The 24032-nt window shown below is 47.9% G+C and overlaps 1 protein-coding gene across 6 annotated transcripts in view; it reads right to left on the reverse strand.

Moving 5' to 3' along the window:
- Window positions 1-7272: 7272 nt before the first annotated feature.
- The window catches only part of MLLT6 (MLLT6, PHD finger containing), a 111100-nt gene continuing 94340 nt past the window's right edge, over window positions 7273-24032 (reverse strand). For 4 of the 6 annotated variants that reach the window (XM_048517364.1, XM_048517362.1, XM_048517368.1 and 1 more), the window contains 8 exons: window positions 21871-21937; window positions 20888-21027; window positions 19814-20002; window positions 16346-16434; window positions 15014-15366; window positions 13741-13840; window positions 12544-12900; window positions 7273-10970 (listed from right to left, as the gene is read on the reverse strand). In XM_048517364.1, the coding sequence (XP_048373321.1) occupies window positions 10926-10970; window positions 12544-12900; window positions 13741-13840; window positions 15014-15366; window positions 16346-16434; window positions 19814-20002; window positions 20888-21027; window positions 21871-21937 (1340 nt within the window). In that variant the 3' untranslated portion in view covers window positions 7273-10925. The remainder of the gene's footprint in view (window positions 10971-12543; window positions 12901-13740; window positions 13841-15013; window positions 15367-16345; window positions 16435-19813; window positions 20003-20887; window positions 21028-21870; window positions 21938-24032) is intronic. The other 2 variants (XM_048517365.1, XM_048517367.1) reach the window with 2 other exon arrangements.

Consider the following 24032-nt stretch of genomic DNA (forward strand, 5'->3'; position numbering starts at 1 on the left):
AGACTGTAATAATAGAGCATCCCCGAGAGGCTTATATTTTGGGCAGCTGGACAAAATATGTTAGAGTGTTTCAATAAGAGTTGGACAATGTGGACACGCTCTATCTGATAAAGGGGAATTACCAAACCGGTCCTGTAGTAGAGCTGGGGGAAAAACATTACATCTGGCCCTGGTAATGGCCCATCGATGCCTCATCAGAAAGCTGCAAAAAGTACACAGCCATTTTGCCAACTTCTGGAATAATAGCAAGGTATAAAGGGAAGCATGTTGTTCTTGCTTGGCTCAGAAAGTTGTTGCTCTTGATCAAGGAGTCTTGCTTTAATTACCCTTAATATTTCTTGAGGCTCAAGCATAATAAGGGCCTTCAGTTATAAACCAAGAGAGGTAAGTTTGCCAGTGATTGTCCTCCACCATTCAGAGTTGTAGGTCTGATAAGGCCCTGTAGAGTAGGCTATTGGACTCAGTACGAAAACATAGACTTACTCAGAACTTAAAGGTAAGTAGCCATGCCCTAGTTATTACAAGGTGCAAGCCAGCCTCTAAGCATAAAGCCAAATAGGGCACACAGTGTGAAAATTGTCCTCCGGCATGGTTGCCCACTCTCCCTCCAGCTGAATTTTGCAATCCTGACCATCAGTTTGCAGCGTCCATTCTGGGCGTTTGGGGGTCTTTTTTTAGCCAAGAAAGGGACCTTTATCGGCTTTTTAAAAAATGCCGGGGAAAGAGGAGGGGGTGTGGTCTGGCTATTTTGCGCCCCCCACGTGACTTCTTTTGGTGGCCCCCGGGACAAACCACCCCGGATGTCCCCGTGGGAGCTTCGCCACTGGGCGAAGTCCATCCCATCAACAAACAGCCTCCCCGGGCCACTGCCGAGTGTGTGGAATGGTCAACCCAGGCTCCATCCTCTGGGTCAGCCGATGGCATGGCCTGCCCCTCGCTTGGCCTGGTCAGCCAAGGCCTGCTGGGGGGGGCACAAAGCCTGGCTGGCTGCTCTGAGCAGCCCAGGCTTTATGCTCCGGGTTGGCCGACGACCAGCCCTGCCCCTTATCGCTGGGTCCAATGAGCCGAGGCCTGCTGGGGAGGGACGATGTCTTGAGTCACGTGGGGGGCCGATTTCCTGCCCTCCATGTGACTCAACAGGGGGCACCTGTGGCGTTTGTCCCCGGATGTCCCCATTATAGCTACACAACTGACCCTAGGACATCTGGATCCTATGGGACTCTACTACTTGATGTCTCCCTTTCCCTCTAGGAATAATCTGTAAATGGATGGACTACAAAGAACATGACTTCTGCATGTTTCTAACGCCACTGGTTGATTGGACAGTGGTGGTGGGGATATACCACCACCCTCAACTGTGCTGTGAGGGGACACTCCGAAGTATGTACTGAGTCTGAGTCACAGAATAGACTAGGATGAAATGGGGTGGTTGGGTTGGGGGGAGATAATGGGAAGGAGGTGTGAGATAATGGGAAGGAGGAAAAATGGGAAAGTAGATGGTTGTTTAACAATAAAAAAAATCAATTTTAGTTAGACAAAAAAGTAGGGTAATATGAAGTTTGGGCTTCATTAATTTAACAAATGACATGATTCTCAATTCCGCAGCTTAAAGAGCCAGTGTGGTAGAGTGGTTAAGAGCTGTGGACTCTAACCTGGAGAACAGATCCCCACTCCTCCACATGAGTGGCAGCCTCTAATCTGGTGAACCACATGAAGCCTGTTGGGTGACCTTGGGCTATTCACAGTTCTCTCAGAACTCTCTCACCTGCCCCACCTACCTCACAAGGTGTCTGTTGTGGGGAGGGGAAGGAGCTTGTAAGCTGCCTTGAGACTCCTTCAGTTAAGAAAAGTGGGGTATCAATCCAAATGCTTCTTCTTAAAGAACTGCAAATTCTGAAATCAATTTTAAACATTGTAAGGTTTGCACAGGTCTGTCTGGTTGAAACTGATTGCTTTGGGGCATGGTATTTTTACATGGGACATTTCATAAAAATGTAGTTCCTTTATATGAAGCTTCTTTGGGTGAAAATATAGCCAGATGACTTCAGGAGTACTATTTAAGGATTGTTTTATGCATTTTGGGGCAATTCTTGAATGCTTTTTGTAAAAGAACAACCACCACAACAAAAACCCTGTACCCACAAAAAGGCTGTTACAAGGGGCAAATCCCCACGGTCAAAATATTCCAGGATAGTGCTGTGTGGTTTCCGGGCTGTATGGCCGTGTTCTAGCAGCATTCTCTCCTGACGTTTCGCCTGCATCGCCTTTGACCGGGATGAAAAGGTGCTGGATCAAGGGGGGGGGGGGAACAGTTTATTTTCCCAGTGGGGATTCGCCCAAGGTGTAAACCAGGGTGTCCAGTTGTGGCCCTCCAGATGTTCACGGATTACAATTTCCATCAGCCTCTGCCTGGCAGGGGCTGGTGGGAATTGTAGTCCATGAACATCTGGAGGGCCACAGCTGGACACCCCTGGAGTAAACAATCCAGTGAAGCATCTATTTTAAAAAAAATCTTTGTTCTTCTACTAGTTAGGACACTGTACCTTCCCTTTCTGTTGGGTGCTTTCTGTGGCTTGCCATCTTTCTTGATTAAGGCCAGCAAAACATTCTCATTTAACATTTCCAGTATTTTTCTGTTGCTTTCTAAAAACATGCAGCATACTGATATTTTCTAACACAGACACTTCCAACACAGTTGGTAAATCTCAACACCTTCACCAGTACTTACACTAAATGAAAAAAAGAAAAAAAATCATCCCATTCCCATCCCTCTACACTTTATTCATTGTTCATTTGGGGGAAACCCCATGGTTTTTATTACTTTTTCCACATTGTTTTTAAAAAATCTTTGACATTAATATTATTTATAATAATAAAGAAGAGTCGAGCAGCATGAGAAAAATATATCTTAGCTACATTACCTTAATTGCCAAAAATATACACATCTGTTTCCTCTTATTTAATTAAAAATCACAAGAAATGGAGAAAGGGGAAACATTGAAATGTGACATTAGCATCAATAGAAAGGTAAAGAAATATACCCCAGTGCAATTGAGCACAATGTTTATTTATTGGTTGCTTTCACACACTCTGCCAGGGCTCATACAAATTCACATTTCTCCACTGCTTTAAAATGTTCTTTTGATCATAGATCTGAAAACCTGTACTAAAATTATACTGGTAAAAGGCATGCCAGTTTCAACATAACTTCACTATTGGGATACTATTTCTGATAATCCAGTTAGTTGGTAAAGGGTGTCCAAACCTGGTAGTGAACAAGGGTTTTGATTCCCAGATTCCTTTGGGGTTTTGCGGGAAGGTTATACAAGAGATATGTCAAAGGCTTGTAAAATAATGGGATGGAAATGGATAGTGATACACTAGTATCAGAGGCAGATCTCACCCATTTGGTCCATCAAGAAGTAATCCTATGCAGGAGAAATGTAATGAAGCTTCATTGCTAATATGCTTTCAATGTTGATGGCTAGGCTATATTTAACCTCATTATTCAAGATAAATTATTCCTCAGCCTTTGTGGATGCAATTGTGCCTTTTAAAGACACACAGGGAGAAGAGGAGCACATGGGACTGTACTCGCTTCAGTGCCTGTCCGAAACTTTTGTGCTAAATAAGCTGAAACGGCACTCCTTTTCTGCTAATTGTCCCAGGATGCAATCCGCTAACATGTTCTTGGGCAAGTTCCCATTCATCTAAATAGGGCTTGCATAGAATTCCTGTGGGACTAAAGTCACTAAGGGCCTGTCTGCACATGCAGAATAATGCACTTTCAGTGCACCTTGCAGCTGGATTTGACTGGGCGGAATAGCAAAATCCACTTGCAAACAATTGTGAAAGTGGATTGAAAGTGCATTATTCTGCATGTACGGCCTAAGTGCTTTCTGTCTCCTGAGTTGCTACTGATATCTGCAGTCCAAAATACATCACCTTGCCTTGTCTGATAAAACTGCCCTCAGACTGATAGTTCTTCAGGGTCTAGGGCAGTGATGGCGAACCTATGGCACGAGTGCCAGAGGTGGAACTCAGAGCCCTCTCTGTGGGCACGCATGCACAGGGTTCATCTTGTGGGGGGGGGCAGAAAATCACCCCCACACACATCTAGGCTGGCTTGGGCCACTGGGCATGACACCCCAAGGAGAGCAGGGAGACACATGACGCCTCATGGAGAGCAGGGAGACTGGTATCAGAGCGGGCCTGGTACCAGTGCTCCAGATGGCTGCTGCCCAAGGGGGGGGGGGCAGAGGCAGAGGAGCTGGAGATGCTAGAGAGGCGCAGAGCAGTGTGCGCGGGACTTGCTGGAGACTATAGCAGGCTGGCCCCTGCTCGAGCGGGTGGGGTGGAGGCACTGGAGCAGCACAGGGCAGAGCGGTGGGTGCACGCAGGACTAAAACCTCAGTATTCAGGTTAAATTGCCATGTTGGCACTTAGTGATAAATAACTGGGTTTTGGGTTGAAATTTGGGCACCGTTTTGAAAAGGTTCGCCATCACTGGTCTAGGGGAGAGATACTTCACATCACCTACTGCCTGGTCCTTTTTACCTGGAAATGCCAAAGATGGAATCTGGGACCTTCTTCCATGTGCAAATCAGAGTCTCTTTCAATGAGCCACACACCCCCCCCCTTCCTAAAGGATATCTTTGCTAGGAGGAGGAATGTGAACATTGAGAACTTGACCACATGCTCAGCGTACGGTCAGGTTTTGCCCAAGGCAGCCACTTCCTGACTGACTCCAATCTCACTATTCAAATATGAAGCTCATACTGAAGCTCTTGATGCTCTTAAGTAATGCCCAAAACAGATGGACTTTGCAGGAGTCAGTCAACCTTCATTGGCACAAGTCAAGTACAAAACTTTGACTTCATAAGAGTGAAGGCTGTAAACTGAATGGAGCAGTGGTGGAAAGAGCTGATTTAAAAAACAAAAAAGGATTCCTTCCGGTGATTCCAGAAATAAATATGGACTTCCTTTTTTCTCTCTTCACATCAAACTTCATCACTGCATTTCAGTACTAAGTTCCTGATACAATTAGCTTAAGGCCTACTCTGTTCTAGGAAGTTTTTCAAGCCCGTGTATTTTCCATCAGAATTCTTGAACAGAATACTCTTCCAGTGTGAGTAACTTCCCCGGAAACAAAACACCCAGACAGCATGATTTTGCAACCTGGTTATGCAATTGGTTTTGACAGATGGGTCTTAAAAGGTCTTGGCCTAGGTCTTTTTGACAACCCCCCCCCCCCCCGAGTATGCCTGGTTTTCCCCCTACACTTGCAATGCTTTTGACATGGTCACATCACAATATTTGCTAGGCAAACTAAGGCCCTTTCTACACAGGCGCTGTGTGGGGGTGCGTCGGCATAAACAATGCTGATGCACCCCCCCCCCCCGGACCGTTCGCACGGACGGTCCCAGTAGGGTTGGAGAAGGAGGCGCAGCCTTCACACAGGCTGCGCCATCGCTGAACACTGTATCTTGTCTCCTGGCTTCCGGCGCGTTGCAGAGGCCAGGGGACACTCCCCCCCGCAGGCTGGAGCGGCAGCTCTGGAGTTGCAGGCCAGGGGGGCATGTCCCCTGGCCTCTGCAACACGCTGGAAGCCAGGAGATGAGATACGGTGTTCAGGGACCGGGGTGGGGTGGGGTGGTGGTGGCGCCTTCCAGCCACTGCTGCTTGCACGGCAGCGGTTGGAAGACGCTGCTTCCAAAAAACCGTACTCAGGGAGTGACGTTCGGAAGCAGCGTCTTCGCTCCGCTTGGGGGTGGCGAGGCTGGTGCTGCTGCGATGCAGCAGTGCTGGCCGTACAAACCTCTCTCCAGGAACGCAGTTTTTAACGTCCCTGGGCGCTGTATTCCGCCCATGCGGAAACAGCCTAAGTTTGCTTAATAAGGTCTAGAATCCATGCCCTACAAGGAGAAACTTAGATAGCTGGGGATGTTTAGTTTGGTGTAGAGGTTAGGGGGTCATGATAGCCATATTTAGATATTTGAAGGGATGTCATGTTGGTGAGGGAGCAAGCTTGTGTTCTGCTGCTCCAGAGACTAGGACTAGGAATAATGGGTTAAGGTGAAGGAAAAGAGATTCCACTTGAACATCAGGAGAAACTTCCTGACCGTCGGGGCTGTTCGGCAGTGGAATGCCCTACCTCAGAGTGTGGTGGGAGTCTCCTTCTTTGGAGGTTTTTAAAGAGAGGCTGGATGGCCATCTGTCTGGAGTGCTTTGATTGTGTGTTCTGCATTGCAGAGGAGTTGGACTTGCTGGCCCTTGAGGTCTCCTCCAACTCTATGATTTTATTATTCTACAGGGGTGGTTTGCCATTGCCTTCCCACATCTTTTGGCAGTACATATCAACCAACTGAATTGCAGACTGGATACTACTCCTTTCTCCACCAAGTACTTCAAACAGGCTGTCCATCTTTTGATGCCTTCTTTTATAAAAGAGGCAAAATTGCTACTTAGGAAGGCAGGTTCATGATGATGTGAGCCCACACCAATTAGAGCAGAGGGCCATAGATACGTAGAACCAATTTATCTTGAATTGGTTCTTAGGGAGATTACCATAATCCAATGCAAATGGATCCAGATGCATACCAGTTTTCTCCCTGCTATGTATGTATATGTGTGTACAATCAGACGCCATTCCAAAATCCCCTTCTGGTTGCCGAGGGGTACCTGCTACTCATTTTCAAGTCCATCGACCCACCCGAATTGCCTACACTTTTAAAGATGTAGACTGAGAACTCTGTGGTTGTTTCTACATGTGTGGAAAGTGCATGGCCCTAAGCATACCTTTAATGTCTCCGCATTTACTTCCTAGCTTTTTACCTATGACTACACAATCTTAGGCCAAAAGATCCTCTAGTCTTATCTGTTGCTCCCAAACGCCAGGTGTAACTGCAAAAAAGGGGCCCTTAGAGGGCAAATACCTTGAGATCACTCCTGCAAGTTAGCCAAACTGTATCTGCAAACAAAACAATGCCCCCTCCTCCAAGTCACACTCCAACTCAATAATATACATACATTTTAAAACCAGTGCATGCCTAGCTACAATTCCAGGCCTCCACAACTTGTAATCATCTTACAAGAGAGCCAGAGTGGTGTAGAGGTTAAGAGAAGGTGCACTCTAATCTGGAGAACCGGGTTTGATTCTCTGCTGTGCCACTTGAGCTGTGGAGGCTTATCTGGTGAACTAGATTAGCCTGTGCCAGCTGGGTGACCTTGGGCTAGTCACAGTTCTTCTGAAATCTCTCAGCCCCACCCACCTCACAGGGTGTTTGTTGTGATGGGGGAAGGGAAAGGAGATTGTAAGCCCCTTTGAGTCTCCTTATAGAAGAGAAAGGAGGGGCTATAAATCCAAACGCTTCTTCTTCTTAATCCAAAAGAACCTATCAAGAATTTTATTACATCTCCAGCTTTATTGTTTCCAGGGAAGGAGCTGGAAGTGCGCAAGGAATGGCTGGCAGGTTGAGTTTTGTGGATCATAAATTGGGGAAACCAAAAGGAGAAGACTTTGGGGTGGGGTTGGCTTCAAAGACTAAAATATCTCCCACCACCACTAAGGGGGCAGTGAGTGAATAGTGAGGTTAGATTTTAACACCAGATTTTTGAAAGTGCAGTTGGGTGCATCTAGGATTTCCACATAATCAAGTGCACAATGTAGCTAGAACATTCCGGGAGATTACACCAGAGTGCAACAGCTCTCTCTGTGCATAAAAAAGAGAGCCAAGTCTTCCAACTCCTGCAGAACGTATAGCTGTGTACTTCTGAAACACGGGCTAGCTGATTAATACAGGGGTCACCTGCTGGGTACCACGTGCAAGATACCATGTGTACGTTGCACCTCGACTCTACCTGTTCACCACCAGCTCATTTGCTCGATGGCTGGGCTTCTCAGAACCTGAACAGAGAAAAATCAATTTATATTAAAAAAAAAAGGATGTGTGTGTGTATGCAGTTTAAGAGGGTGAACTGGCAGAAAGTGTAAAAGATAAATCAATTCTATCCCTTTGACCAGTTCTTTCGCACAAATGCTTACCCCCTCCAAAGGAAATCTAGGTTTAGGAACCTTTTCCATGGAACAGATAATTCTGTTTTACTGATGGTGAAGAGGTCTGAACTTCATTACAACGGGACTAAACTGAATTCTTCCCCCATGTGAACTGCCTGTTCTTCTGCCTTCATTCTCATACCTTTTTCTTTTCTTTTCCAAAGTTAATGACGAATTTGCTCCTTTGCACCTTCTTATCGAGTACCTATCCATTTGTCTTTCTTCGGCAGAAACAAGACCACATCATAACCCCAACTTAAAAGACCCCCCCCCTTCTCCCCTGCACTTTGCACCAACTGTATTTGGATTTATGGGTGCTCAGGCACATATGTGCAAATTTAGCATTTACTGACGGAGAGAAATTTAAAAAATCAAAGTTGCAAGTTCAGATAGAGGAAGCAGAGGCAGAGTTGCAATGGGGACATCTGGGGCAGCTTGCCCTGGGTGCTGCCATTGCAGTCACATGTTGGGGCTGGGGGCGTGCCGGGGGCAGGGTGGGACGTTTTGGGGGCAAAAGGGGACGCGTGGGCAGTTTATGTCCCGGCGCAGTTTCCCCTCCCTTCATCACTGACAGGAAATGCGTATGTTTTGGAAAGCATATGCGCCGCGATCTAGCACATCAGCATATGCTTGCATGTGTATCCCTAGCTGAGTGAGGAATGCTCCCAAGGCGCTGCATGTGCAGCCCCCCTCCCTCCGTCCAGCTTCATACACTTAGTTCCAATGAGATAATTGATGGAAGTGCTAAACAGATGTTTGGGGAAAGGAGAGCAAGAAGAGGGATTTTTCGCCCTCCCCTCTTCTCCACACCTCCCCAAACAGACTTACATGACGACCAATAATAACAATAAAAACACACACATCAATGCATCTGCCCATGTCAACCACTGGACGGGGGTCTAAGGAGAACAGTACCATCAAAATAGTAAAAGACAAATTCAAAATAGAATGTGGTAGAAGTGCTGGTTTGGATGCCCCTCCAAAGGTGAAGAATAAGTGCACCATGACGAGGGAGGGTTGCGTCTCTGTCAGGAGCGTTTTGCTTTTTGAAATGTGAGATTGAAGAAGAAATTGCAGCATCGTTCCATTTAGCAGCTGCTCCTTATCTGTGCTGGAGTTGCATTGGGTGCAAAGAAGGCAGTGCTTGTTAGATTCTGTTAGGAACCGTGGCTGCTCTGATCAGTTTCCAGTAGCTTCCTGTTAAACAACTTTTTAAAAAACCCACCCTAAACTACACACACAGAGACAACTTGGAGTCCAACACATTCGTCTGGAAAAAGACCAAAAAAGAACCCCTCCAAACAAAGTAAAAGATAATGAAATCTGGAAAAGCTGAATTTCCCCCCTTCTTTTTTAAAAAGTTCAACTCAGCCACGGGGCAGATACTTTATCTTTTGTTTCCCAAAAGGAAAATAAAAAAAGAAGGAAAACTGGAAACCAAAAACAGACGAAGGTGAAGAGTAGTGGTCATTCCCAGGGGTATCGGCACACACGCACCACCACTGTATTGGAATAGTGCAAACTGGAAGTTTTGAGATAGGCGACGTGGTAGAATTTTCATACTGACCTGTATATCATCACATCAAGGCACTGAAAGATTTTTTTTAGAACACTTTGGAGTTTTTTGTTGTCCCGCAGTAGACCAACTTGACGTTTAAGAGATCTGAATTTAGAGGGGTCCCTCTGCACAGTTGATCTTGATTTCCATTTCTTTTCATCCTATCCTTCAAGGAACTGTGGAAGTGAGACGGTGCTTTTTTTCTGAGACATCCGAAACAGACACAGGCCAGGCAGGGCTTGCGGTGATGGGAAGACCAACGCTCTCAGCAGCTAGGACCTGATTTGATCTAGCACCATCAGTAGGGGTGGACTTCACTAGATTGGAGAGACTTGGGAGATGAAAGGAATAGCTCCAGGCTTTAGAACAAGACTCCGTCCTGCCTCTCTGGGGTTGGTTTTTAAGCAGCTGGCTCACTGGAGAAGGAAAAGAACTATTTGAGCGACTGGAAAACAACCTGAAGGTGAGCACAGGTAAGCATTGGTACTTGCTTTCTTAAACTGCAGCCTGCATGCCCGAAGTGCCAGAAGGAAGTGGCAAAGCCCTATGTGAAATGGAAGCTACGGAGGATTTCCTCTGGGCTGATCCCGAATGAGACCCTTGCAGTGATTGAGGAAGTTGTGGGAGAACCAAGGTGACTATTCTTAGCCACAGTGAGACTGGCTGTCCTGCTACGCCCCAAACAGAACCACACCCCAGTAAAATGCTCTGAAGTCATATCCAAGTGCGCTCCAAAGACCCTGGAGAAGTGTAAGTCTTGATGTGCGCTTCCTGTGGGGCACCAGTGACTTCCTTTCTATTCTTGCTTTCTTCTGTCATTGAGACTTCAAGAGCTCCATCCCATTCCACTCCACCGAGGCTGGACTTTTCCCACTTCTGAACGACTTGCTGGGTTTCTTAGCCTCGGCTCAGAAATGCCCTGCTCTGCAAAGCTAGCATTACCACCAGGGTAACACGGCTATAGTCTGGCGAGCAGCTCTTCCCCTTGAAGGCTGACCTGCAAGCATCTGAGAACGAGCAGACTCCTTCATCCTCTTCCCCTGAAGTGCAACTTTGTTCAAAATAAGTGCAGCATGTCTCAGAGAAAGCCAGCAAAGAACGTTTCCTTCACCTGCCTTCTTTGAAAGGGGCTGGAACAGCAGGTTGAGAACCAGGGAACACAGATGCTTCACGCCCTCTGCTTGGCATCACCACAACATGGCACGAAGATGCGCTCAGAAGACTTGCATGTGGCCGCTCTATGGTTCACGATCCGTGGCTCGAGAAGAGACTGTTTTCCTACAGCAGAAAGGAGCCCCCAGGTTGCCAACGTTAGCCCTTGTCTTGAACGGGGCCACCTCCCTTTTCATTCATACTCTGGAGGGAAAGACACAGCAGAGGCACAGAACAAACTCAACCGGTTGCGTGCTGATCCGTCATTTGCAAAAAGCAGAGAACCCCACTCATAAAGGGCTTTGGGTCTAGAGACTACAACTGCTGCTGCCCAGAGCTCTTGCTCCCCGCACCATCAAAGAAGGTTTAATTAAATTTAATCTAATTAAATGTAATGCTTTCGTACAATCTTTCTTAGAAGACTGTATCCAAAGTGGGTTTGGGGAATGTGAGGCAGGGAAAAGTGCAGACTTCCCCATCTCTACATCCATTGCTGTTTCCCCTCTCTTCCTTCAAGAGGCTTTCTAATAAAAAATATTACTGCTAGCTATGATATCCCAACTATCAATCACAACAAGATTAAAAACTGGCAGAATGCCTCCGCAGGTGGCAGGGGGGAGGGACGGCAGGCGGCAGAGAAAAAAATCTGCATGGAAGGGTAGTTGCTGCTTTGAATGCCTTTGCAACGGCAGTGGCTACCAATATGGAATGGGGAAGAGAAGCCAACTATTCCCCGAAACCCCCTCTTCACTTTTGCCCCCTCTTTGGACATCAGCGTGGTGTAGTGGTTAGGAGCAGGTGGACTCTAATCCGGAGAACCAGGTTTGATTCCAGCACACCTCCACCTGAGGAGTGAACCAGATCTGTTTCCGCACTCCTACATTCCTGCTGGGTGACTTGGGGCTAGTCACAGTTCTTTCAGAACTCTGTCAAGCCCCACCTATCTCACAAGGTGTCTGTTGTGGGGAGAGGAAGGGAAAGGAGCTTGTAAGCCACCCTGAATCTCCTTACAGGAGAGAAAGGTGGGGTATAAATCCAAACTTTTCTTCTTCTCCTCCCTGTCTCCCCTTAGAGAAAGGAATCTCTCATCTTTATTTCTCAGCTCACTGCCTTCTCTATCTGCCTTCCTTCATCCACTTCCTGCCTTCAGCTCTCCTTCCTGGGAGTTTTTTCAGATTTGAGTTATTTTCCTTCCTGTTGACAGACCGTAACCTGTTTTGTACCTGAACTGTGTTTGAAATTTCTGCAAACCCCTTCAGCCAAAATAGCTGACTGCTTCTTTCCCAGTGCAGTTGGAAGAGACCTCAAGGGTCATCCTGCACAAAACAGGAAATGAACAACTAACACCGACCCAGCCACTGTGACCCTTGCTCTATGCCCTTGGTTCCCAACCTTTTTTTTACTCAAGTACCCCTTGGTAACCCAGTTCCCTAAAACAGTACCCCCATATAGCAAACATAATTTTTTTCATGTACCCCCAAATGCTCTGGCATGTATACCTGGGGTTTTCCACCACCCCGGTTGGGAACCACTGCTCTATGCACAGAGGAAGGCAAAAACCCTCCAGGCTTCCTGGCCAATTTAACCTGGAGGAAGATTCCTTCCTGACCCCAAAGTAGCACTCAACATTACCCTGGTTCACCTAGCTGGTTCACTCTCTTTTCCTCAGAGAGTGGAGTCCTTGTGGATGTTCCGTGACATCATTGCAGCTCAGCCAATGGCCAGCTGAGTACTTGCAGGCAAGACCCAATTCTCAGCTGGCTGACGGGATACTCACCAGTCCCTTCTGAGTGCCACTTTCACCCTGCAGGTTCAGGAAAGGGTTGGTTTGTGTGGAAAGGACAGATGGGATGGTTGCCCCTGCGGCCGCTGACATCAGGCTGTTGCTGGGGGTGCTGAGTGGTGGGGAGGCCATCAAGGAACTGGTGGGATTGAGCTGTTGAGGGGAGATGGAGGCCAGGAGCGTATTGCTGACTGCTGATGGAGCAGCGTTGTTGGAATGGAGGAGGGATGTTGAGGTAACCGGCAAGAGGCCAGCCATGGGCAGCTGAGAGGAGCCCGCCATCTGGAGTCGCTGCAGCTCCCTCTTCTGTTGGATCTGCTGTATCATCTGGAACACCAAGGTTTGCTGTTCCTGGGAACCACATAAAGGGTTATAACGCACCGCTTCTAATTGCTGTTTTCTCCCCGCAAATATACACAGCAGAACTGCTGGAGGAGCCCCACACTTGAGGCTGCTATGTTTGGCTCACAAGGTCCTGGCACCCAGCATTGATTGCCTCTGAGCATGAACAGAGGCTAGGATCCAGAAGGCCCAAGTTGAAATCCCTACTCTGCCATGGAAGCTCGCTGGCGCCCAGTCCCACATTCTCAGCCTAATGTACAACTCTGTGAGAATATAAAACAGATGACAGGAGAACAGAGGCGTATCGAGGGAGCCTGGTGTAGCCTGGTGCAAAATCTGAGTTTTCTGCCCCCACAATGGGTGGCCGCACCCCCACCCCATGACCACACTACTTTTCAAAATCAGGTCTTGAAGTCAGTGTAAGGGCCCGGGGGGGGGGGGGGGAGGAGGAGGAGGGGTGTGGGGGGAGATTTTCCACCCCCCACATGACTAAATGGCCACAGCCCGAGGACACTGGACCCCATTTGTTCCCCTGGGTGGTACGCCCCTGCAGGAGAAACATGCAAGTCAACTTGGGACCCCACTGAGGAGAAAGATGAAGTATATACAAAGTCAACAAATGAGCAAATAAACCTGCTCCACAGTCTGCAAACCACTCTGCTGTTTGCTCTCTCCCCACCATGTTGCTTTTTATAGGCCGAAAAAGCACCCCTCCCCCCATGCTTCACACCTCCGCCTCTTGTGGGATTTACATCTTTAGCACAGGAGGTCCCTCTCTGCATCCAACTGCCCGGTGCAACCACCAGAGACAGCCAGTCTCATTGTTCAGGGTGCCGAGGAGACACGTACCGGGTTGAGGGGTTGCGATGTGAGGAGCTGCTGCAGCTGCTGTAGTTGGAATTCGTGCTGGCTAAGGAGCTGCCGCTGATGCTCTGTCAGGTGGCTGATGCTGGAGGGAAGGAAGACACAAAGGGACAGGGTGCTGTTGTCGCAAACTGACTGTGAAAACACAAGACAGCCAACTTCTGGTTCGTAGAGGAGAAGCTACAGAATGGGGGAAGTTGTCAAAGGGTTGTCTCTTGATGCAGGGCCTCAGCTTTCCGTTTTGATGCCTAAAGGGAGAAAACCTCATGCGCTCATCCCCTCTGCTAAACACTACGGGGCACCATCTACCACACAAATCTTGTTGAAATAAATGGCAGCAGCTACCGCACTAAAACTTCACTGGCTGAGGTGACAGCTTAATCTCACCTCAGTCGGGCTGTTCGTGGCTAGGCAAATGTTCACATGTCCCACATCCTCCCTTTGCTGCAAGGAGGCCTTTAGGCAAGAGAAAACTTGTTTGCAGCCGTGGAGGCCCTAAAGCAAAACCTAAAAAGCCTGCCACCATTTCTGACATACACCAGCATGAGGCGCTCTTTACATCAGAATCTCAAGAATCAGCTGAAAATCTGCTTTCCCGCTTCTTTTCTACTTCATTAAGTCTTGCCTGGAGAAGAGCTGTGGGGAACTCAAAAGCTCACACATCATTATTTGCCACTGGACTGTCCCTATTAAAAGATATTGCAGGAGTTCTACTTTAACTTTTGTCTTGGCCAAACGGGCAGCTAAAGGGATGTAGTGCTGATTTGCTCTTGTATTCCATATCGTTGACGCTTCCCTTCATCCTGCCTTGTATTCTTGCCCCTATTCGCTCTAATCTGGAGAACCGGGTTTGATTTCCCACTCTGCCACTTGAGCTGTGGAGGTGAACTACATTAGCTTGTGCACTCCAACACATACCAGCTGGGTGACTTTGGGCTAGTCACAGTTCTTCAGAGCTCTCTCAGCCCCACCCACCTCACAGGGTATTTGTTGTGGGGTGAGGAAGGGAAAGGAGATTGTAAGCCCCTTTGAGTCTTCTTACAGGAGAGAAAGGGGGAATATGAATCCAAACTCCTCTTCTTCTTAGAAACATATCCTTTTAAAAAAAGGAAGCTGAGATTTTCAGCATCCTGAAATCTATTTTCAACTCCAAATACCTGTACCTGTGTGGTACAATCTCAAAAGAGAAGGATGTACACAGGTTATGCATTTACTTGCGCATCTGAAACATTTTGAAACGTCTCGTCCTGCTTCATACCTGTTTTGGTTGGTGGTGAGCTGCAGGTTTTGGGGACCGCTGGTCTGTGCCAAGAGGGGATTCTGTGCCTGGGCTGCCATCGCCCCATTCAGCCCTCCCAGGATACCGTTGACAGGGACCTGCTGCCCTCCAGCCAGGTTCCCCAGCAGACTTTCCACTAGGCTGTGATTAGCTGGGGCACCTCCTCCAGGGGTGGCCCCCACCGCCCTGGTCAAACCGTTCACCGGTGGCTGCTGGACCGCAGTGGTCAACGAGAGGGAAGCGGAGCTCTGCTGTAACAAGGGCAGCGGAGGCGGCGTGCTGTGGAAGGAGAGGGAAGAGCTGCTTCGGCTTGGACAGCCCGAATGAGGATCCTGGAAGGGGAAGGGAAAGAAGGAGAATCATTATGGGACAAAGCAGGGATTTTATCTGGGGCCACTGGGCTTTCACCCTCCAATTCAGCACCCAGCCAGGACAAATTCACCCAAAGTAGAATTCTGCAGAATACCCTCAAATGGCAAATTTGTGCAATGCCTCTTAAGAGAGCCACTATGGTGCAGCGGTGTAAGAAGAAGAAGAAGAGTTTAGATTTATACCCCACCTTTCTCTCCTGTAAGGAGACTCAAGGTGGCTTACAAGCTCCTTTCCCTTCCTCTCCCCACAACAGACACCTTGGGAGGTAGGTGGGGCTGAGAGAGTTCAGAGAGAGCTGTGACTAGCCCAAGGTCACCCAGCAGGAATGTAGGAGTGGGGAAACAAATCTGGTTCACCAGATAAGCCTCTGTCACTCAGGTGGAGGAGCGGGGAATCAAACCTGGTTCTCCAGATTAGAATCCACCTGCTCTTAACCACTACACCACACTGGTGTTGGACTGTGTGTGTGTCAACTGCTGTCAAATTGCTACTAACTCATGATGATGCTATGGAGCACAGATGTAATGTCTGCAAGACGCTGTTATTGCATATGGAAAGACATTTATGACTGGCTCATTCATTCTTAAGGATATCAAAACTATGATCAACTTATTTGCTTTGATGTTTCCATCCTGCTTTTCTCTCCAAACAAGACCTGGAGTGACTTAGATCACTGTCCTCAAACAACCTTTGGGAGCAGCTTACGCTGAAAATGTTCGACTGGCTCAGGCTCCTCAACTGGGGAACAGATTTTGCGCCCCCATGGAAGAATGGGGATTCGAACCTGGGTCTCCCAAAATCTAATCTGATGCTTTAACCACTACATAACACTGTTTCCGCCGGGCGAGGCATTTCACTTTGCCTTACAACAAAGCCACCTGCAGCTGGCACAGAATCCATGTTACAGACGCAAGGAGAGAACAAACAGATGTCCTGTACCTCAGAAGAAGTGGAGAGCGAATTCTCAATGCCAAAACTATTCTTGCAGGGCGGACTCTTGCTGGCGCTCAAAGAGTCATTGTTGCATGCTGGAGGGGAAAACACAGATAATCTTTACACTGAGCAGTGGAGGAGCACCTTTTACTGCTGAGTAAGCCCAGCTAAATCTCACGCCTCTGACAATAGTCTCCGCATCTCTTGTTTCCCTGTCTGTATAATTTATTCATTTACTTACAGGAAACTGTGGCATTTCACCTCTCAACCGACTCTGAGGGGGCTCATAACAATTCTCACAAAAACTGAGTAAAATCAATATTCAATTGGAATGTGAATTCTACAAGGATGGTGGAAATGGATCAATCTTGCCTCGTTGATTAGACCTTTAGGATATTCCAGTTATTTTAGTCATTAAGTTACAGAAACACCTTTATGACGGCCATGCTGAACCCCTTCCCATCATCCGTCCTTTCTGGGAGGTTCCTTTGTGTGCCAGACTCCGTGAGACTTTGTGCATTGGGGGGGAGAAATGCCAGACTCCATCTCCCATATATTCTTTGACTGTCAGATTCATGAGGAACTTACAGGAGAAACGTCTTGTCCCGGGCCCCAGGTCAAAGCAACAAGAAACAACTTGCTCTCCTCCTGTCTGACAGCGATCTACAACTTACAAGCTCAATTGCTCAGTTCTTCTCATGGATTTTAAAAACGACAAATGCAACTATTAAATCCTAAACATTTTAAAGTGAAGACCTGTATGAATGATAACATAATCGTTAATTTTACAGGGGTGTTGTGTTGTTTCCAGGCTGAATGGCCGTGTTCTAGTAACATTTTCTCCTGATGTTTCGCCTGCCTCTGTGGCTGATATCTTCAGAGAATCCTCTGAAGAGGCCAGCCACAGAGGCAGGCGAAATGTCAGGAGAAAATGCTATTGGGACACAGCCATACAGCCTGGAAACCACACAACACCCCAGTGATTCCAGCCGTGAAAACCTTTGACAATACATTAATGTTACCTTTTTATAACATTAATTTACCATTTTAGCTTATAAATCTTTCTGACTACATGGATATTTTAATTTTATGCCAATAAGCCTCTGAATATCAGTGCTGGGAGTCTGATAGCGGGATGCCCTTGGCCTCTGTGCTTTGTTTGATGACCCTCCTGGGCGATGGGTTGGTTGCCGAGTGACCCAGGATGCTGAATTAGATGGACCACTGGCCTGATCCAGCAGGGATCTTCCAATGTTATGCTCTGCTGGCTGTTTATTTATCAAACTGTTGTTAAAACAAAGCCCATTAGGACTTGTGCTCGTTAAGTTTGAACCCAAAGATAAGGATTTCATACGCAGAACTGAAGTTTTGTGACACTGCTAGCAGAATACGGAGACTGCGGGTGTCACGTGAAATTGCTTGCTAACTGTGCAATATTATTGCTGTGTGAGTATTTTAGCATTTTCCTGGCGATGACTGTATTTAATAAAATAAAGATGCCCACGATATTTAAAGAGCTTTTCATTGTCACCATCTGCAAGAAGGAAATCCACCCAAAGAACAATTGCAGCGGTATCATCTATAAGCTACAGTGGAGCAGAGAAGAGAATATACTCAGACAATAATCGCCTCCTGCCAAAGGCCTGGGAAACGCCTTCTTTTCGGCACCCGGAGCTCAGAAGAGCACACTCGGACAATGCGACCAATTGAGATTGGCCTGCATACAGGGCCTGTGCTTCCTCTGCATCTCTCCCTTGCCCTCTTCCTTTGCATATGGAGCATGTTTCAGTATTTCCTATTGTTCCAGTTTGTCATGACATCTGAATGAAGGTGACTGGCTGACTACAAGCTTGTTCCTCTCCTTCCCTCCCGGCCACCAACAAGGAATCTGAGAGCTACAACAGGCTTGCCGGGAGATGACAAACTCCAATCAACCCAACTGAAAAATCATAGCAAACTGCGGATTGATCAAGCCAGGAAGTTTTCAATCAGTCTCCGTGAGTGAAAGAAAGAAGGGGGAAATGATGGGAGCTCCCATGCACATTTTTCATGCACTATCCTCAAGTCTGCCATGAGGACTTTTGATCAGACATGTGCCATGAGTTCTGGGCTGAGAACTCAACTTCCAAAGGGCAGGAGTCGATCAGGACACATGGAAAACGGGTATTACATTTTCCCCTGTCCCATTTTCCCAACCTGAAGTAGCCCCAGGTAACCATGGTTTGCCCTGTTATAAGTAATACATCTGTTCACATTAAGTTTCCCCAGCAGGGCAAACAGCAGCTCCCTGGCACCTATTTAGGGGAAGAAAACAGTCTGGGAAAATGGCCCATGGGCGCCATGGTCCTGCTCTTCATGGATTTCCAAGCACCTGGAACGGTGGCGTAGTGCCAACAGGGCCGGGTGGGGTGCGACACCCCAGGCAGAGCAGAGGAGGGGGTGTGGCCAGGCCGTTGAGGGGGCGTGGAATGGAGTTCTGGGGGTATTCCGGGGTGGCGGCTGCCGCCACAGGGGCACAAAGCACACACATCCACGCCCCGAGCGCAGTTCTCCCTTGCTCCACCTCTGACCTGGAAACAGTTTCTTGAGCATGGAACTTGCAGTGCATCAAAAGTCTCCACTGTCTACGCAGAGCAGACACAATGATAATGCACTGCGTGGAAAGCCCTAAGTGTGTTGTGATGCCTGATTGCTGCCAAGGTACCAGCTCAACAGATGCAGACAAGACGGGGCCCTAGCAGAAAAGGCCCTGTCTCTGGTAGTCACCTTAAAAGTGCAGACACACAAACAGGAGCATCTTACAAAGCTCATACTGGTTCCTGCTTACTTCAGATACCCCCTGGCAAGATGGGAATCAGAATGGTAGAGATTTGAAGTGTTCCCTGCAACTTTGGCAGAGGAATGTTAAATGTTGGTGGCGGAAGAATATTTATGTTCCCCTCTCACGTCCCTTGAATCAAAAGTGACCTAATTTGACAAATGAAGTTGCATAGACCTGATCTTCAGAGGATCTTCAAAGGAAGATACCAGCCACAGATGCAGGCAAACTGTTAGGAACAAGATCTACCAGACCACGGCCACACAGCCCGGAAAACCCACAACAACCAGTTTAAAGCAAGTCAGTTATCTTATAAGATCAGCCTTCCCATAAACTTTCTTTGCCTCAACTTGTTTTAAATGGTGCTTAAGGAGTAATAAGAGCACCTTTGGAATTATGCATTCTTTCTTTTCTGTTAATAATGGGAAAAAAGAGATGCAGAGAGCACATTCCATTGGGAAGGGGGCCCAGCAGAAAAGACCATAACGGTGCAGGCACACAAACATGAATGCCTTTCAAAGATCACACTCATCCCGGCTTTCTTCAGATACCCCGGACAGCCGAAATAAGAACCATTGCTTGGAAAATGAGAACATTTCGAATGTTGAAGATTAAATGCCAGCTGGTGCTGAGAAGCAGTTGAATTACTGTCTTACCGCTGGAGGCCAGGATGTAGTGTGCTTGGCCCGCTGGGCCATTGCTGGCGGTGACCACAGGGAAGGGGACGGAGAGTTGGATGTTGAGGAGCTGCAGGCGCTCCTTCTTGGCTGCCAAAGTCATAATCTGCTCCTGCAGGCGTTGATTCTCTTTCTGCAGCGAATGGAGAGCCTTCAGCATTTCTACAACTGGAGGAAATGTATGTGAGGGGGGGAGCGGGGTGGGAAGAGGGGGACAAAATGGGTTTGGGAGGAGAGGCAAGTTGAGGAGACAACAGCAGGGACGTGGTTAGTGTCTGTGTCGAGCGGAGGCACGCCGGCACATGAGGTTTCAGTGACGAGTCTGACTGTTAGTATCTTGACACCCCTGACCCTTCTGCTAGGATTGTGATGGGGGAGGGAAGCTGGCTTCATGCTTTTAGAAGCAGGTGGATGCACACAGTGCAGACTGGCTGGCCTGAGCCTCAATCGCAACTCTATTTCCAGCCTCCCTCCCCACTTCTCTTTGGTTCAAGCACAGCACCAATTAGAAGAAGAAGAAGAGTTGGATTTATACCCCCCTTTTCTCTCCTGAGAGGAGACTCAAAAGGGCTTACAAACTCCGTTATCTTCCCCTCTCACAACAAACACCCTGTGAGGTAGGTGGGGCTGATAGAGCTCCGAAGAACTGTGACTAGCCCAAGGTCACCCAGTTGGCGTGTGTTGGAGTGCACAAGCTAATCTTAGTTCACCAGATAAGCCTCCACAGCTCAAGCAGTAGAGCGGGGAATCAAACCCGGGGCTCCAGATTAGAGCGCACCTGCTCTTAACCACTACGCCACTGCTGCTCAATTAGGCAGGCACATGCCTGCTCCCAAAGGCCAGGCAGGAATGCTGAAAAAGCAAAGCCCAAGGAGGGGCAGCTGATATTTTTGGGACAGTATATATGAGACTATCCTTACAATAGCAAGGAAAAGCAGATCTTTCCCCAGTAAGCTTTATGGCAGTGAGGATTCGAAATCAGGTCTCCCAAATCCTAGTCCGATGTTCCAGCCACTCCACCCATACGCAGACGGCCCCTCCCTGATGACTCACTGTTAACACCGGCCTCTCCATTGCCCTGTTTCTCCAGGAGCAGCTCAATGTTTGGAGTGGCTTGAGGGACGTTCTCCAGCGCTCCGGTGCTGGCCGACACTGCCTGATCGAAGAGGGTGGGGAGGCTACTGATGGGGGACCTGCAGAGAGGTCAAGGGGGAGGGAAAAGGTTTGTCAGAACAACAACAAGAAGAGTTTGGATTTATACCCCCCTTTCTCTCCTGTAAGGAGACTCAAAGGGGCTTACAGTCTCCTCCCCCCCCAACAACAAACACCCTGTGAGGTGGGTGGAGCAGAGAGAGCTCCAAAGAACTGGAACTAGACCAAGGTCACCCAGCTGGCATGTGTTGGAGTGCACAGGCTAATCTAGTTCCCCAGATAAGCCTCCACAGCTCAAGTGACAGAGTGGAGAATCAAACCCAGTTTTCCAGATTAGAATGCACCTGCTTTAAACCATTATGCTACTGCTGCTCACTTGTAACTGGTCCAAGATCACCCAATGAGCTTCCAGCGTAAGTGGACCCAGATCTCTCAGACCCTAGTCTGAAATTGTGACCGCTACAAAACACAACTGCTGTTAAACATTGTCAAACAGCTGGATCCTGGTGAATCAAGCAAGTGGCATGTCAGCAAGTCCAGTGGTTGCTGCCAGGCCTAGCTCCAAAGAATTTTCCATCTGCATCCTGAAAGGGCCTTCCCTCCTCTCCGCTGCCTTTTATTGACAGAAACCAAGGCTTGAATGGTGGCAATATTGTTGCGATTGTCTGGCAAAACCCAAAATGGCCACTGAAAGCACATTAGTTTCCAAAAGCTACAGGCACTTGTTCTTCAGATGGCCAAGACACAACAAACTGAAGCTGAATTCAGGCAAGACCAAGGCAGTGCTTGATGGAAGGGATAATATGGAGGGTCTAAATCTACTTGCAAATAAATCAGTGCACCATTTTCACCCCAGTGTCCCCCCACCAAGAAAAGAATCTTACATGGACGAAAGACTCTCTTGGGGTGATGATCCTCGGCAAGCAAAATTGCAGTCTTCTATATCTGGTTCTGGAAGTGCAAAAATAAATAGTGAGTTTGAAATACAACCAAGATGCAATTTATACTCCTCTCCTACTTTCAGCAATATTTTATTGCTAGAAGTCAAACTGACCTGGGTTGGATAGGCCAAGCTAGCTGGATCTTGTCAGATCTCAGAAGCTAAGCAGGGTTGGTCCTGGCAAATATTTGGATGGGAGACCTCCAAGAATACCAGAGGCATGATATGGAGGCAGGCAACAGCAAACCACCTCTGAACATATCTTGCCTTGAAACCCCACCAGGGGTCGCCATCAGTCAGCTGTGACTTGAAGGTGCTTCCGATCACCACTAGGGGTCAAACTATATATGAATGTAACAAACCTATTTGTATAAACCCAATGGCTTTTGGGTTGCTATCCTCCAGGGGAGTCCTGGAGTTCTCCCAGAATTCCAGCTAACCTTCAGGCTACAGAGAGCAGTTCCCTTGGAAGAATTGGCACTTTCAGCGGGTTCTTCTGTGCAGCATTACTTTGCCGTTGAGTTCCCTCCCTTTCCCAAACTCCACCCCCAAAACTTCAGAACTTTCCCAAGTTCTTCTTAGTCCGTGTAATACGGTGTGTGTATCTCTGTGTGGAAATTTTTAGAGCAAAAACTAGGACCAGCTGAGGAGAAGTGAATTTTTCACGTCTATCCCTGTTGGCCCTGACAACCCCTTTTTTCCAGGCGAGTATCAGAATTTCATTGAGAAAGCATTTTGGAGGAGATTCACGAGGAAAGATGCAGGAGTTGGAGGGGGGGGGGAAGCTGCTGGTGAAGAATGAGGCTTCACACCCCAATCATACTTAGCATTCCCTCAACCCCCTTGCCAACCCCCTGGCTGTAGGTGGTTAGCAGTTGTGTAGCACCCAGGGGGTGGGTGTCTTGCACTGGGAGCGCCCCAGCGTGGGGGCGTGGCGTGGGCATTCCGGGGCATGGCATACACTTTCCCCGGCCGCAGTTTCCCCTCGCTCTGGCTCTGCTGGTTAGGACAATGCCGTTATTTGAATTTTGGACTAGGATCTGAGAGGGATGGGTTCAAATCCCCACTCTGCCTCACAGGATTGTTGTGAGTATAAACTGGGGAAAGAAGAATTACCTAACTTGGGAGAAAGGTGGGACAAAGCTATACCAGAGATATGTGATCAGGGCAGATCCAGGTTTACATCAATGAGACTTCTGTGATGCAGCCCCTGTGGGTACCAGCTGAAGGTCTTCCCAGCATTATGATCCAAGATCTTACAGCATGTGGATCAAACCCCTTGCAAACACCATTCCTCTGATTTGCACAAACTAAGCTGTCCTACACTCTCAATATTTGCAACACGCTGTGCACCTATTTAAAGTGGCAGCCCCCCAGTGTGGTGTTGTGCTTAAGAGCGACCGACTCTAATCTGGAGAACCAGGTTTGATTCCCTACTTCTCCATATGAGCAGTGGACTCTAACCTGGTGAACCGGGTTTGTTACCCCTCTCCTACACATGAAGCCTGCTGGGTGACCTTGGGCCAGTTGCAGTTCTCTTTCAGCCCCACCAACCTCACAAGGTGTCTGTTGTGAGGAAGTGAAGGAGCTGTAAGTCACTTTGAGACTCCTCGTGGTACAGAAAAGCAGGACATCAATTCAACGCTCGTTCTTAAAGAAGAACCTGCTGTCAAGTTGCAGCCAATTTAGGGCAACCCTATCCATGAAGCATCCCAGGCAAGAGTCTTCTGCAGTTAAAACCTCCCTGTAAAACTGGAAGACCCAGCCGTGGCGAGTCTCAAGGGCTGTTGTGCTTCAACCTGCCACCAGATGGCAGCCTAGTTCAATTACTGCCTACTGTCAAGCTGCAGCCCCTCTCCTGTTTTCACTGCACATGCGCACGGCCCCTTGTGCTCATTTTCCTAAGAGCCTCGAGCCACATTTCTGATGCTTGGCTACTACAGATATGTGCCAAACAGCTTGGTCTACAGTTAAATACCTAAATACAAATATATTAATACTGTAAACTACATTCTTTTTGCTGCTGAAACAAAAAGGAGGAACAATAGAGGAACAACAACATTTATATATTGGTTTATCAATGTATTGCTATGATAGGGATTCTAT

Source organism: Sphaerodactylus townsendi, linkage group LG15 (genome assembly GCF_021028975.2).
Source record: "Sphaerodactylus townsendi isolate TG3544 linkage group LG15, MPM_Stown_v2.3, whole genome shotgun sequence".
Classification (NCBI taxonomy): Eukaryota; Metazoa; Chordata; class Lepidosauria; order Squamata; family Sphaerodactylidae; genus Sphaerodactylus; species Sphaerodactylus townsendi.